The sequence below is a fragment of the Rhipicephalus microplus genome, chromosome 4, assembly GCF_043290135.1.
Source record: "Rhipicephalus microplus isolate Deutch F79 chromosome 4, USDA_Rmic, whole genome shotgun sequence".
Lineage (NCBI taxonomy): Eukaryota > Metazoa > Arthropoda > Arachnida > Ixodida > Ixodidae > Rhipicephalus > Rhipicephalus microplus.
The window spans coordinates 168,471,806-168,488,168 of NC_134703.1; the positions used below are offsets into that span (position 1 = coordinate 168,471,806).

The following is a 16,363-nucleotide window of genomic DNA, read 5'->3' on the forward strand; positions in this document are numbered from 1 at the left end:
CGCTATTTCAACAATCAACGTTGGCTTATTATCTGTCTTTAGTGTCCTTTTAAAATTTTCAAAATGTCAAAGTATTTGAAACTAACGAGTATAGATGTATTTTGCCACATGTAATACGCTTGAGAAGGTAGTTTATTTATTTTTAGTTTATTTATTTACAACATACTGCAGGCCATGCGGCCCAAGCAGGAGTGGAAAGGTATAAAATAAGTGTACAATGCACAATTGAAAGTCTCCAGCGAAAACAGCTATCAAGAATCTATAAATCTAAAAGGGTTAGGAAACAGTGAGGATGTAGTCCTGTATTGATTCAGGCGAGTCCACATGATGAAAAGGTATTACGTAGGTTTCACTCTTCAATAGTTCGGGGAAAGAAAGAGTGCTTAGAGAGTACTGTTCTGGCAAGATAAGGGGAGAGTGTGAGGGAGTGGGAATGACGAGTTTTCCTAGTCTCAGAAAGGTTTATGTAGCGTGTGGCATCTGCAAGAAATTCACCATTGAAGAAAGAATGGAGAAACTTCAGTCGAGAAATCTTATGCCTCATTTGTAGAGGTTTAAATCCCTTAGAGTGTAAAAGTTCAGTAACGGAGTCATTGCGGCTGCATTTAAAAAAAATGAATCGCATGGCTTTTCTCTGTATTCTTTGAGAGCATCAATGCTGGTTTTGATAAAGGGGTCCCAAATGATGCAGGCGTATTCTAATTTGTGTCTGATGAGAGTCGCATATGCTAAAGTTTTCACATCATGGGGTGCATTTTTAAGCTTGTGGCGAAGAAGGCATAATTTTCTAAAAGCTGAAGAGGCGATGTTAGAAATGTGGGTGCTCCAACTAAGGTTGTTAGTAATGGTAACTCTAAGATATTAGAAGCCAAGCTATGCCGCAATAGCGTCTTTTCAGAAGATAACAGCACTGTACTGCAGTGTGGCCATCTTTCATGGTTAAGTACAGTGGAATTCCAATAATACAACTTTTAGGGGACCACGCAAAACTGTCGTACTGTAATTGAACTACTAAGATTATATGCAGTAACACTATGCCTTGCCCAAAAAATGGGTACTGACTGCTTGAATAAGCCCTAGGCACAACCTTGTGCCTCTGAAAGGAAGGTGCATTAAATTATTCTTGCCAGTAGCAGCTAATGGCAGCATTACTTAGTTGAAGGATCAGTGAACAAATCTTTATTGTCAACCTTGGAAAAATTGATTCTGATGTGCTCCGGAAATTGCCTGCACGTGAAAATGAAACCGCGTTGCCAACAGCCTACTGTCAAAAGAGTCGGACACAATGTCATAGCCATCACATAATGACGAAAGAGCACGAGTTTGCGTAGAATGCCTTCATGCACGACTCAGCAGCGTGCGAAGCAATTTGTTGCTTGTTGAGGACTAGTGGTGTCCCGCTCTTATTACGAACGTTCATGTCAAGCGAAAGTAATTTTGCAAGGTGAAAACAGCTGCGTCTTGCCCTTATGCGGGCACAAGCCTGTGACAGCAAGTGGAACAAAGGCGGGAGATCAGCTGTATGTCGACCAGGAAAAGTTTTCACGGACCGAAGACATGAAAACATCAGCTTTTCAGTCAGCTGAAGCTACTCTGTGTGGATAGAGCTTGACTAGGTAACGACCCCGGATACGTTCACATGCAATCTAGGCGTATGTGGAACTTCCAGGAGAATAAATTTTCCATTCTAAGAAGACATCCTATCTCACTCTCTACTTTTGCAATCGTCAACCTAAGGAAACGCAACCTTATATTTTGCACTAGTGAATATTTCGTCAAATTTTCATTCGAGTAAAGGTGCTTTTTTTCTTTCGGACAGAACCTGAAAGTTGTCATAACATGTGGAGTCGGCGCAAAACTGCATTGCACAACTAAGGTTTTTAATACATTATTTATATAAGAATTTTTCCAGGACCAAACCGATTCATTGTAAAATGTGGGTCGTCGTGAAACCAAGGGAAGTATAATCGAAGTTCAACTATATGCATAACACCTGTACTATGATTAAACGTTTGAAAAGCAAGTATAATGCCAAGCATGTAATAAAAGATATGTTATCATATTGCCAAGTATGTACTAATCACTTAGTAATCACAAAAGTCATGCTTTTCTGCACTGCATAAAAAAAAAGGGGGAGGGGGAGGTTGCTTGAGAAGGCTAATAGAAGGAGAGCAAAATGTATGGGCATATATGCATGACTATGACTAATACAGTGAACTACTGAAGTCGATATGACTGGCAATTTCCTTTGTTACATCAAAATTTTAATATACAGAAATTCTTTTTTGCATAATTTAAGCTTCAAGTTCCCAAAAAAGTGAGCTCTGTGGTGTGCCAAAATAAGTGACATGATCACTCACAGGATACTAGCTTTGTCGCTGACAATCGCTTGCTGCATGATCATAATGTTCGTGTTTATAAGACAACAGTCTCTGTGACTACTCATGCTAGTCGCTTAACGTACAGCCCCTATCCTCTTTTTGTTTTAGCAGTAAAATATTGTTACATCAAAATTATGGGCAGATGCGCATCTTTACAGGGAGAATTGTTTAAAAATTACATATTGTTGTTTCATGGACATGCAGCCATAAGAATTTCAACACAGTATAATCTCGACTATACGATTACGATTGATGCGAATTTTGCAATGATACGAATTTTAAGGTTGTTCTGGATGGACTACATTATATAAAATACACCATAACTTGGTATTATACAAATGGTTTCCCCAGCCACCGCAGATGATACGAATGTGTGATTGACCCCTGCATACCAGCAGAGCAACGCGGCAAAAACATGCTGTGAGGCCGACGTGAAATAATCGGCCCGAGACCAATTTTCCCGCCACGCCATAGCATAGTATTGGCTTTTTGCTTCACGGCTTTGGCTTCACCAGCTGCTCTGTCTCTCAAACCACGTGATGTCAACAACCAGCCGCAAATCAACATGGGGGCGAAGGCATCGGCGGTGGGTCGCATCGGCGCTATCGTGAACTACCCGCGCAATACGTCAAAGCTCACGGCCTTGACAAGGACGCGGTCGTCGAGAGCCTGGTTTGAATTACGATCGCTGATAAATGCAGGAAGTAGAAGAAGGTGCAGCAGCAGCAGCAGCGAGTGGGTTTGCTCGAACATGTCTTGCTTTTGCACTGCCAGTTGAATCCGTCGCCGCCGCTGTGTCCGCTCGTGCCATTTTGGCTGGCGTGTCTTCTGAAGTAATGTTGATAAAGGTGTAAACTGTTTCTTTTCAGTGCCTTGTATGCATAATTATAATTCAGTACGAACTTCAGTGCTGAGGAAACGGGCAAAATGGAATGAATTGTCAAGCAGCGATGGCGGCGGCGGAGATTTTATTTATTTATTTACATTTCACCTACATCGCCGTGAGGCATTACGTAGGGGAGGTACACATAATAATTTGACTACATAGTTTTCAACCGAAACAATAGATTCAACAAATAAAACAGCACTCAAAATATTTTAAGAGAAGAAAAAAAAAACACTCGAATATTGGTGAGCAAAACAACGTCACAGTCATGCATTTGTAAACACCCACACGCTTCGAGACAGCCAACCATTCTTAGTGGCAGTGATATTGTAGGAGTTGTTACAATAAAGAAAAAAAGGATTCATTAGCATTTACATTGACGAGATCATCCGATAGACGGTTCCATTCCTGTATTGTTTTTACGAAAAAAGAACTACAGAAAGGGATGGCATGTATACGAAGGGCAGAACGAATGTGAACGTTTACGGCGGGCACGGACGTGATTTTCTGGTCGCATTGGCATTTTTGCTTGAATTCTCCAATGCGAATTCTCCAGGACTCATTTTTTTTTTCGTGTCGACTTCGTGGTGCAGTTTTCTGGATACTTAAGTGGGGAAGCGAGTGAATTTCCTATGAGCTTGGCTGCTTTCATTTGCTTTGATGTCAACTGTGAACGTGCTGTGCCAGGAGCATGAGCGAGGACACCGCATCACTTAATCAAGAGACGGTGAAGGCAGGAAAGTTCAAAGGAACATCACAGACTTTTTTTCAGCAAGGTGTAGCTGCGAATGAAGTTCTTGTTCATCATTTTCATCAGCTTTATGTTGTTTTTGGTTCATATGAATTCGGCCTGATACGAATAAAATTACACGCTCCCTTCAAGTTCGTATCATCGAGATTCTACTGTAGTTCACCATTATAATACTCTGGTTTCACTATCTTATGATCATCATTCACCAGTCTTGTGTCCAATACAGGACAAACATCTTTCCTAATGATTCGTAACTTATCCTGTCTGTGCAAGCTCAGTTCAATCTATGGTTTTGAATTTTTTAATTTCTTAATTGTGATTTTTTAATTGTAATTTCGTAATTAAGTGCAGCCATTTCTTGCTGCACTTCAAATCGCCCATTAAAACACTAGGAGTGACCATCCGTTATCTGCCTTTGTCACGATAAGACCTCAACAGATTCATGTTTTCTTCTAAATACCTACTATGTTATTGTCTACCCTTGTTAGTTCTCTGATCCACTCTGCTCTCTTACCTTTTCAGCTGGAGTCTATCAACAGTTGTACCAGTGGCTGCTGCGAGTGCATGCTCCATGCTTATATTCTGTATGTTAGAACTGGCAAGATACAGTCCACATGTTCCAGATTTAGTGACTGTTGTGAATTACAAAGCATGTTTCTTTGTTTACGGCAAATCTTATCCTTGTGATGCTAGTCCGCCAACTGTCAAAGTGATGAGCTCACCTGTGCAGCTTGCGGCGTTTCTCCTGCTCGGGCACGAAGGTGGCGCTGTTCATGGACATCAGGGTGTTGGCCAGGGCGATCACCGTCAGCAGGTGGTTGGTCGTGACGGCCGTCGACAGCTCCCAGTGGCCTTTGGATGAGAAGCGTCGCGCCCGCTCCTCTTCTTCAATCTGCTCTTTGGGCACGGGTATGGTCACCACCTTGCGCTCCTTGCTGCAGCAGCATCCACCGCAGAGGATTCAAGTGAGAGGGCTTATTTGCTCACACATGTCCCACTCTTCTACATTCATTATAAAAAGCATCCCCAATTGTAAACTGTAAATGTATTGGGTTTTGTTTTTACGTAAATGTGTAGAACGAAATTGTATAAGAGCATCATGTGTCCGTCCAATAAATTCAGTTGAAAGTTCGCACTTCAGTTCGTGTGGTTGTCTGACTTCTAAGCAGTGAGCAATAACGCAGCAATAAATAAATGCTAACTGGCCCAAGCAAGCACCCTCATAACCTGCAGAAGAAATGATAAAAATAAAGAACAGACACGCATTGCCCATGCATTTCAATATTGATTCACTTCAAACATTCATCAATTTACTTCAATATCAGTTGCTTGAAGTCAAGAACTCTGGGGAAGCATTTGCGCTCGTGGTTCTTTCCCCTTTTACGGCAGCGCAGCAGCCTAGTTGTGAGGACATGTCTGTCCCTTCAAGAAACGAGACAATGGAGCCTCTTTCAAAGGGACCGGTCACATTGCGGCCGGCGCACGCTATCCCTCTTTCCCGGCTCGTGAAACGGGTTATGCTCCCTCAGCAAGAGAACCCACCCTCATTGTGGAGAGGAAAACCGGGAGGTTGGAGAAAACGAGCGTGCCGACAGAGACGGGCTCTCTCTTGCACCAGCCACCAAGGAAGGAGGACTTCTCTGGGATTTTTCTAGGAGCCAAGGCGATCGTCAGCGAAAGGCTTAAGCCTTTCGCTTTCTGGGAGCCTAAGCCTTGTGTTATTTTCCTAGAGCGGACAGTCCCTCTCTGCCACATTTACATGTTGTTGCTAATGAAGCAATAAAGTGTTGTTTTGTTGACTTAGCCTGTTGCCTTATTTGCCTGAACCCGTGTAGCTGCGATGAATCAAGCTACAGAAAGGGGACATTAATTGTGCACGGTACGACTGTGTGCGGCTGAAACATAAGCTAGGCTTCTGCGTCAGCCTTGCATAGGGCCGACCCCTTTAAAACATATATTTAGACTTGTGGCCCACCTGAAAATTCTGCACTTTTTATGAGCCTCAGAAAGCAAGAATTTACCTATGCACTTATGAACTTTTTGATTCCTGTCGTTGGCTCTTGTAGAAAGAAATGTACAGTTCATGGTCAATAAGCAATCACATATACGATAACAAACAACATCAAGATCAACAATGCAGCGAGGACTTCAGAGTTATCATTTGTATTTGATTTTCACATCGTTTTTCGGCTACCAGGCCTCTTCATATTTACTTAATTATTACCTCAACTAGCGACCGCACTCTGAGGGTAGGGTACTGCATTCAGAAAGTCAGATAATGAGGACGTGTACTCTGGTATCGGCCGGCATATACATTGTTTAACAGCATCGAATTCTCGTTGATTCGGTCGTATTTAGACCTAATACAGTTATTTCAGATAATCCTCAGAGCGCACCAAGCATGAAGTGCAGCAAATGGGTACTACAAAGTAGCAAAAAAGGCGTTCGCGGACAGTTGAAATGGCAGTGGGCTTTCAGAAAGGCATGATCCCCATCCACAATCACGTTGTCGGCATGTAATATGGTATGGCTTCAGAGAACACTTTGGCTTAAAGGGCTACTCACCAGGTTTGACAATTTTGAGCTGACAAGCGCAATGCGTACACGGGGCGTTCACGACCACATCTGCCAAATTTTGCAACTATACACGTCATGGAAATGGATGAAATTTCAAGATGAACACTGCTCCCTTTTCTGTTCAAAGGCCCGCGCCTAGAGAATGAGGGCATGGTGTGCATGTGTAAATTGCTCTACATACATGGTGGTGCAGTGACGCTGATCCTCTATGTAGACGACTGTGCTCTTATGTTGCCAACAGCGGCACGTGACATTTGTTGTTTGAAGAGATTTGTTGCTTGAAGAGATCAATAAAACTGGACATAAATAATGAGGCACAATGAGGAAATGTGTGCATATTTATCCTATCTTTTTCTTATGAATTGCAACAAGATGCAGGGCTAATGTGCCTGCATTGCATATGCGTTCGTGTCCTCGCGGTGAGCGCATCAAGCAGAGGCCTTTCCCGGAAAAGAAATTAATGCTCCTGCGCCTTCGAGCACTCATTATGCTCATATAGTCTACTGCGTTTAAGCCAGCGTTTCCAAACCATCCCGTAGAAGCAGGCGGTAGGCCAGAAAATAACACTGATCAACGAAACAACGCCGCTCGCGTGCTCGGGGGTTGGGCTTGTCATGCGCACGTGATCTCTTGGTCAGATGTCGGAGAGAGTAGAGAAGAGATTTGACTTGTGAAGGCTACGCGGGGAAGCGCACGGGTTTCGAGCTTGCCTCCTCTCATGCTCACTTCGCGCCGCTTCAAAAAAAGTTTTCTCAGCTCGTAATGAACAGAATGAAAAAATTTTTGTGGTATAATGCTCCTCATCAGACGCATAACCAGTTTCACGGTGTAACTAAAATTTGTTATGGGGCCTGGTGAGTGGCCCTTTAAGACATGGTGTCTTGAACACTCACATTGTTAACAAAGTAACAAATAAAAAAAATACTGTCACACTGCTCGTATGAAAAATGATTACCGTACTGCATTTACGTATACCTAAAGAAAATTAGACTTGCATTGATGAAATAGACATTTTTAAATCGTTTTCTTGATACTTTGGATATCTCTGCATTTTGCTACCCCATATATGCCCAAACTTCGGAAAATCAACAAAACCAATTTATTTCCCCGAAATAGTTGCTTCTACGACTTCAGAAAACAGAATAAGGCTTTCATTAAAAAAAAATCTTTCAAACAGTCGTTTCCCAGCTGTCCTATATCTAGGACACCAATGTTTGACACACCGAAAACAAAAAAACATTAGCCCCTACAGCTGCCATGCAAAAGTTACTGCACACCCATTAGCTGACGAACAATTGAAAAAAAAACAGCAGCATCGAGAAGAATTATACTCTATAATACTTATATTTGTTCTTCGCCGTATCGCGCTTTGGATATTTCTTTGGATATTTCTTTGGATATTACTTTGGATATTTCTGCATTTTGCTACCCCATATATGCCCAAACTTGGGAAAATCAACAAAACCAATTTATTTCCCCGAAATGGTTGCTTCTACGACTTCAGAAAACAGAATAAGGCTTTCATTAAAGAAAATCTTTCGAACAGTCGTTTCCCAGCTGTCCTATATCTAGGACACCAATGTTTGACACACCGAAAACAAAAAAACATTAGCCCCTACAGCTGCCATGCAAAAGTTACTGCACACCCCATTAACTGACGAACAATTGAAAAAAACAGCAGCATCAAGAAGAATTATACTCTATAATGCTTATATTTGTTTTTCGCCGTATCTCGCTCAGCTACACGCATAAGAAATAGCCATTTTATGACTGCAAGCACGTGGCTATTTGTAGCCCAGCGATCACCTTGACTTGCATGTGATAAAAGACAGGGCATCATAAACACAACTTAAGTGGTGCTACTTTTTTTATATAAAAAAAACATTAGAGCTACACAGAAAAGTTTCAGCATCCTACATGTATACACAGGGCATATATGGGTTAGTACGGACAGTTTTTCCAGTTTCGTGAAATCTGAAAGGGGGGACATGGGTCCTGAAACTTTTTTTTTATTTTTTTTTTCGATCGAGATGTAACTCCTTGAGTATATTTGCATGAAGATTTCAAATATGCAATTATTTTTGTAGTATATGTAGTTTTTTATTTACCAAACATATCATGTGCTTCTTGGAAGCCATAGTTTGCCTAAGCAAAAGGAGTTACAAAGTAATTAGGCACATCAGAATTACCTCGAATGAGTACAGAACGCAACAATAGATGTTCTGAGCCCATTTGAACAGAAGTTACGGTATATTGAACATTCGACAATGAATCTACACCAAGATCGTATTTCAGTCACAATCATTCAACATACCACAACTTTTGTTCGAATGGGCCAAGGACATTTGTTGTTCTCGTTTTCTTGCACTCTATACTATTTCCAGGCCATTCTAATATACTTATTTACTTTGCAACTCTCCCAGTTAAGGCAAAGTAAGACTTCCAAAATGGCACGTGGAGTTTAAAAACTACATATTGTATGAAGAAAACAATTGCGTATATAAAATCGGCACACAAATATACATAAGAACTCAGCATACTTTAATAGAATCGATAAAGAACTCTTAAAAAGTTTTCAGGTGCAGTGTCTAATGAGCTTTTACTGTATAATTGAAGAGCAGCAGAATGTACATACCAGTGCTTTCATTTTATGTGTGCTGTTAGGGGTGAGACGGCTGAGACTAAATTGGGAGCAGTTTTTGGAGCAGCAAAACTCCAATTTTGGAGCACAAGAACATCGCTTCGGAGCAGTTAGCGGCATTTAATATGTCGTCTTGGCAGCTTGAAAATACAAGTGTTTAGCAGCGTGGGAGCACCAATGCATATTTTAATTTGCTTATGATACACATAACACTGAAACAAATTTTGAAGAAAGTTTTCAAACAGATTGTCGACAGGTATGAACTGCACTACCTTATTTTATACACCACGTGACCTATCTAGCCATTGTAACAAACATGTGAAATAACATTATTTCAAAAAAAGATTTTTTTTGAAAACGAGGTTTGCCAGAAACATTTAAAAAGAAAAACACATAACACTAAAAAATAAATTAAGAATTGTGATTGCACAAGAATCTCAGTTACGTAAAAGTGGTCCTTTGCTTAAAGAAAAGTCTGACATGATAGCATCAAAAACTTTAACAGACGACAAAAAAGCGCTGCATCGCCCTTCGCGGCCTCCTCGTGCGTGAACCCCTTCGAGAGTGCAGAGCGGGAGCCAAGAAACCTCACAAAACCGACTATCTTGTAAAGCGCGTGTGTATGGTACTAAATGATAAGCGTATGGTAGTGATAACGCCTCTCCACAAAAGCAGCCACGCGTTATTAATACCGCACATGTTGGCCAGTTCTATATTTTTTTATATCACAGTTCATTACCGTCGATGTAGAACTCCCGATAATACATTGACTTGCGATCGCTGCCCGCGCCACGACTCGCATAACGCGCTAGCATCACGCAGGTAAGAAATTTGTGTCCATGCAATCGAAGCGCCAAATGTACAGAGGCAGATTTTATTGCAAAAAAAAGAAAAAAACCGAAGTCACATTGTGGAATGGCCGCCGACCGAAAAACCGATGGAACATAAAAATAAGCCTAAAAGCGTGTAGCCCAGAGCCGGAATGCAGCCACGCCTTTTAGCCTGAATGCAGCCACGCCTTTTGAAGCGCTCGTTGTGAGTTCCGATTACAAAACGGAGCAGTGGCAAATCACCATTCAAGAAAATTGTGCCATGTGATTGCCAACGCGTCATGAGTCGCAAATAAAGTGCCGAGCTTCCCTTTAATATTGTTTAAAATAGTTTGGATGAGCGTTCTGTCACTTCGGCTTCGCAAATAACCACGTGTTTCTCTCTACCTGCAGACACCGCAATTAAATTTCTTTTTTAAATGCAATGAGAACTCGCTTGTATAAATTAGTACCTAATGGGCATAAATTGGGAATGAGTTGCATGCATTCTGTTGCTCACAGAGCCCATTTCGAGAACCCATATGCACACGCCAGAGCATCCAGAAGAAACGTCGCATGCAGAGAAATGACTCCGCATTCACAGTTTACTCTCTCGCGGCAAACATGCACGCGTAGTGTACCGCACCCAAACGCGTCGATATGAAAACCCCAGTGACCAGAGGAACGCACTACGCACAACAAAAAACCTGAGTCAACTCTGCTGCGCTCGCCACTCTCCTCAGTGGTTCAATTTAGGTGACAGTGGCACAGCAACACACAGCCTGAAGCAGCAGCAGAAGCAGCACCAGAAGCAGCACGCTCGATGCACGACAGCACATTTCTGCGAGGTCACGCATATTTACAACAGTTTGGAGGAGATTATGGTGACACCATGGGAGCCTTCGTCACCAGAAAGGTGCAAAGTAAAGAAAAAAAACACACGATTGGGCATGTCTTATTAGTCCACTCGGCCTTTTTCCCCACCGAAGCTGATGTTGGCAACAAAATTATAGCTTTCGAGGCTGTTTTGGAGCAGGTAAGCGCAATTTTTGCGATTTTAGAGGTTTTGGAGCAGTTTGCTGCAAGAAAACAGAAATGTATCAAAAATGCGCAATATGCACAGCTGTCTCAGCCCTGGCTGTTATGCCATCACGTGCTCTGCCTACAACAAGAGGCGGAACAACAGCGTATGTACAATAGTCCGAACGGAACCGAGAGTATCAGCACCTGATTGGTGCGGCCTCCTGAGATGGGGGCAGTATGCGGTACGTGTGGGTCGGAAGCAGCAGGCTCATGTGGCTGCCCCTGGACAGCAGGCCAAAGCAGATGGGTCGCATGGGGCACAGCAGGCCCAAGGTTCCCTCACATGCCTGCACACACCATATCATTGGCAGGCATTGGCAAGCTTATCATTTAAATTCTGGGGTTCTACTCAACTAAACTAATATCAGATTATGGGCTTCCTTTAGGTTTAAAAGCATGTTGTACCATCTTATACGCTCAAAATATAGGAATCTTTAGAACGCAACATATTTTGCAAGCTATCGCTAGCATTATACCGAAGGTGAAATCCTGCTACAACTCAAAGTGAGCAAGATATGCAGTAATTCAAAAGAAAGTTGCGTAGCTTAACCTTTTGCAATTGACATACACGTACACTGTTTGGAAACAGTAGGAAACAGCAGCTTTGTCGCACTTCACATCCTCAGTGGTTGATGGCGCTATCTTTTGCAAGCTGTCCCTGTACCACCCGCACTCTCTATAAAAGTAGGCTTGTGCGAACAGTTATATTTTTGGTTCAAAGCGAATAGTAATGTTGGTCGAATAATTATGAATCAAATATAAATAGTATATATATCACATGCTAAAAACAAAAATGGGCATAATTGTCATGACCTAACAAACACAATTTAGAGTAGACTCCTATTAAAGGAAACTCTCTTAAATAGAATTGCTGCTTAAATGGAACAACTGCCACTAATATGTTTGTTTTCGTACTTTAATATTATATCCGTGTTTATCTCTCAGTAAACGAAACTCCCCTTAAAAGAAACACATTTTCCTGGTCCCTTGAGGTTTTGTTTGAAAGGAGTCTAGTATATATAAATATTTTAAGCTAAAACATGCCCTGTGCAAATGCCTTTTTTTTTTGTTGAAACACAGTGGCAACAACCTTGAATTGTAGCAGGATTTGACTTTTGGTAGAATGCAAATGATAGCTTGTAAAATATGTTACATTTTATTATTTACTAAACTTAAAACATTTAAGCCGGTAAGAACCTTTTAAACGTCAAAAATCATAAATCGATGTAAGGGTGATATGTTCATTTAACCTTGAAGTGGGGCTTCGCGGCAATGCAAATTTCTTATAAATAAATGTTTTTACTGCGTAACACTACTTCATTGCAACAAAACCACCTTTACAAAATGTATTATGCAAATTAATATACGTTTGAACAAGTGTTTTCACGGCTTAGAATCCCTCTACTGCAGTGAAAGCACCATTACGAGGGTTACATGCGGATCAATATATACCTTTTTGTTCTTTACGAATACTTTGAAATTTTCAATAATTGAAATTCAAATCAAAGCAAATTAAAATACTGTACTATTCAATTGAATATTCCCAGCATTCGAATATTCGCACAAGCCTACATAAAAGTATTTCGCGGCTTTGTTTTTTTTACAAAAGTCTAACCGCAACAGTAGCATCTGCTGTGTTCTCTAGAAGTGCCCAGAAGTGTCAAACTCGTGGCAACCTTGCACAACGACTATGATGATGACGTTGAAATTGGAGTAAGTAACCAAAATGGCTACAAGCTACCATCGAAGCATAAAAATAACTCGTCGATAACAGGATTAACAAAAAATATGGCCGCCACCTCGTTGTACACCTCAGAAGTGTCTGTAGAAAAGGTAACCCACATTTTGCATTCCTTGAAGTACGTGCGGTAACAAGCATCAAGAGCAAATCCCAACCTAAGCAAGAATCGGGTGTGCTATCATGTTGCGGAAATTGTCACGCTTTTTTCTGAGAGACAAGTGGCTTTTTCTGGTTTTCCAGAAACTTGCAACATGCCTGAAATGCGATGGCAACGAATGGACCTTCACGACAGCCATGACGACAGCGAATCCTGTAGTCATCGCTCTAAAATCACGTACATGTGGTTGGGCCTTAAAATTTAATACTTGCAGGAAGCAATCACTCGTTGGCACAGGCAGTTTCACGACCTCCGCTCTCTGTATGCTTGTCAGCTCCGATGTTTCTATACTCGCACTGTTCCTGAACATTGCTGTGATGCATAGATAATTCAAAATGACAGGGGATGTGCCATGCACAGATAGAAAAGAAAACGAAACGGTTCACGGCAGTGGGAGCAAGCTGAGGGGGGTTGGCATAATAATAAGAAATGGAAGAGATCCATTGGGCAAGAAGGTGCCAGATGTCGATTCGCAGGACTGCAGTGGATGAACGTAGGGGGTGCATTTATTACGTATTAGAAAAAAAATCAAAAATTTCACGGCTGAAGTTTGGGGCGTGTTAGCTATGTGAGTGCGTTCCCTACGCCAGCAAATACAGTATTTGCACAAGCCTAGTAACAAGGCTATAGATTATATTGCCTTGAAATCAAGTTAAAATCACTTCTGTTGAAAGCAGACTCCTTTCTCAACCCTTGATAGGTTTCTGAAGTACTTACTTCATAAAATTAACCTGTCATGTTTATTAGAAACAATAACAAGTGGTTCATTTTTTTTATTAGCATGCTAGTATTGCAATTTCGTAGCCAGTCACACACAATGATATAGCCCTAGTAAGACCTAAAGACAGAAGCTATGTGGGTAGAATATATGCAGTCCCATGTGATGTTTGTTCAATGTATACTTAGTGCACGTGTGTGTGTGCCATAACATGTAGGCGATCTATTAGTAACAAGCTTACACATCGTAATAACTCCTAACTACCATTTCAGATCAAACAGCCAGCCTTGCCTTGTCGAGGTCATTGTCAAGCCCCCAAGCATGCAGGAGGGACAGCAGCAGCTGGGCAATCTCCATGGTCAGGTTGGTCTCGGCCAAGCTCAGGTGTTTCTGCTTGGCCGCCAGTCCCGCTGCGTTCTTCGGATCTCCTGGCTGCGTAAGCAAGCCGGAACGACACGAGTGGCATTCTGAACAACTGTCTGCACAAGAAACTGCTCACACACGAAGAGCTATGATGGTTATGGTTGATGGTTATGGATGAAAGAAACATTATACCATGCTTCTAAGTCAGCAGGCTGCAGTACGGTAGACTTGTGTGTTTATGGCTTCATGCATGAACTTGGCAGGACAGTCTGCAACTAAACACATTGAAGACTTGACCAAGAATTACTGAGCGCCGCGCTCAAATGAAAGTGACGCCCGAGCTGAAACATTCACTTTGTTTTTTTTAGTAGGAAACTGTGCACTTCTGAACGATGCCAAGTGCTCGGGAAGGTTTGTCATACTCGCAACAGACCTTTCTGCATGTTGCAGATCAAGCAAGCAGGCATCGCTACACAGTGTGCATTGCAGTGAGTTCTTACAAACAAGGACGTTTTTAAAGCCAGACTATAAACAGCAAAGGCTACACTGATTACACAGAGAAATGAATGGATGGAAAAAACTTTGATTCTCTTGAATTCACGCTTGAGCTTGTATAGCATATCAGTGAAAAGCAAGAGAAGGGAATGGTTCTGCACCTCTACAGCAAAGCTGTTGGTGTTCTCTCAAAGATACAAGAGTTAAAGATTCCTGTTATACTGAAACATTAATTACAAGAAAAAATAAAAAAAAAGATGCATATTATAATTCTGGTAACCACGTTCCAAATTGCATGGTCTTTCACTTACTCCTAGGCTTCCTCGTTTAACTTTCATACTTCTGCCTCGCATATTATGTTTCCAGCAGAAGGTATGGTACAATATTGAATCCCGAAAGTGTACAAACAAACTAAGTACCTTGCCGCCCACAGAAGCATCTGTTTGAGATGTCTTTATGCCAACACTTTCTGCCTTGGCTTGGATTTTTGATGCTGCAGTCTCTGCGGTGTCTTTCACTTTAGCGATAAAACCTGCACCACAAGATGACAGAGAGTCAGTGTCAAGAGCTACTGCCAATATTATATTTCCCAACTGTTAAAAAAAAGCAGTATCTATATGCAGCTTAGTACTGTTCTTAGATTCGCCTTTTTCGAACACTAAAGGCAAATAACGAGTTAGACAACAATGATATTGCTGCAACATCAATATTTTATTACTTGAGATTGAATATATGAAATACAGTAACCCCTCATTACGCAGGATCAGTGGGAGCCTGAAAAAATATAAGTGGTAGTGGTATTTCGATTTAAGTGATCATCTGATAAAAGCTAAAACAGTTAAGGGGGGACCTGGCAATGAAAATTATCTTCCTTGTTTCTATAAATATATTGATAAAATTTGATACAACGCTGTCATTTGCTATGCTGATATCATAAATACGATCAATTTCAAGACATCCAACATAGTTTCCAAGTTAGAACATTTGATACAACTTTACAATCATACCCCAATAATTGGTTAAAAACACAATTTTGGTAGCATAATTGTTTACACATATTCAGCAAGGCCCACTGTATGTGGTAATGCTGTTTATTTTTTTATGTCAAAATGAGCAAAGAAAAAATTTCTGGAATTTCTTATGTTTTCTTATCGACAACTTTTGAAAAAACAAAATATAAAGTTTTTCACAACTTACAGGCAGAAATGAATAGCATTACAGCACTCCCCAGTGTTTCAGGAGCTAAGTTTGAGAAACAGAATAATTTTAGCTTCATTAGTTATGAAGTAGCACTGGTATGACCGACAGCAGCTTCACGAAAAATGGAAGCTGAGAAAACAGAGCTCGAAGTCTTGTTACATGAAAGCAGTTCATTATTAGCTATGAGCACCTAAAACGCGCCTGAGATGTAGTCTTTTGCCTTTGAGGACACATTTTCTTTTGATTTCAAGTCAGTTTTGTGCTTCTTTGGAGCAGTTTTATGCGCTTCAGTTGACTTCTTCATGCGCCGTGCATCCTTTCAGCAGCCTGCCGAAGGGAGCATGATCCTAGAGTGTAGCCAAGTTGTGGGGTAATTTCTTGAAGTGCTTTACCACAGCCAGCATTAAAACGGCAAACTGCATCTGCCACAGCACTCTCAACATTTCGAAGAGAGGCAAACTGTGTTTTGGACTGGAGCGACCAAATCACATTGTTGAACGACTCGATGGCATTCTGAGTTCTGCCTTGCTGGCATCTTTCCAGACGTTTCCTTGAAGAAAG

At 41.3% G+C, this 16,363-nt stretch overlaps 1 protein-coding gene across 2 annotated transcripts in view; it reads right to left on the reverse strand.

Moving 5' to 3' along the window:
* Rbcn-3B (WD repeat-containing protein Rbcn-3B) overlaps positions 1-16,363 on the reverse strand; it is a 169,444-nt gene that overhangs the window by 40,248 nt on the left and 112,833 nt on the right. For both annotated transcript variants that reach the window (XM_037423573.2, XM_037423571.2), the window contains 4 exons: positions 15,022-15,134; positions 14,036-14,176; positions 11,273-11,415; positions 4,741-4,953 (listed from right to left, as the gene is read on the reverse strand). In XM_037423573.2, coding sequence (XP_037279470.1) covers positions 4,741-4,953; positions 11,273-11,415; positions 14,036-14,176; positions 15,022-15,134 — 610 coding nt within the window. The remainder of the gene's footprint in view (positions 1-4,740; positions 4,954-11,272; positions 11,416-14,035; positions 14,177-15,021; positions 15,135-16,363) is intronic.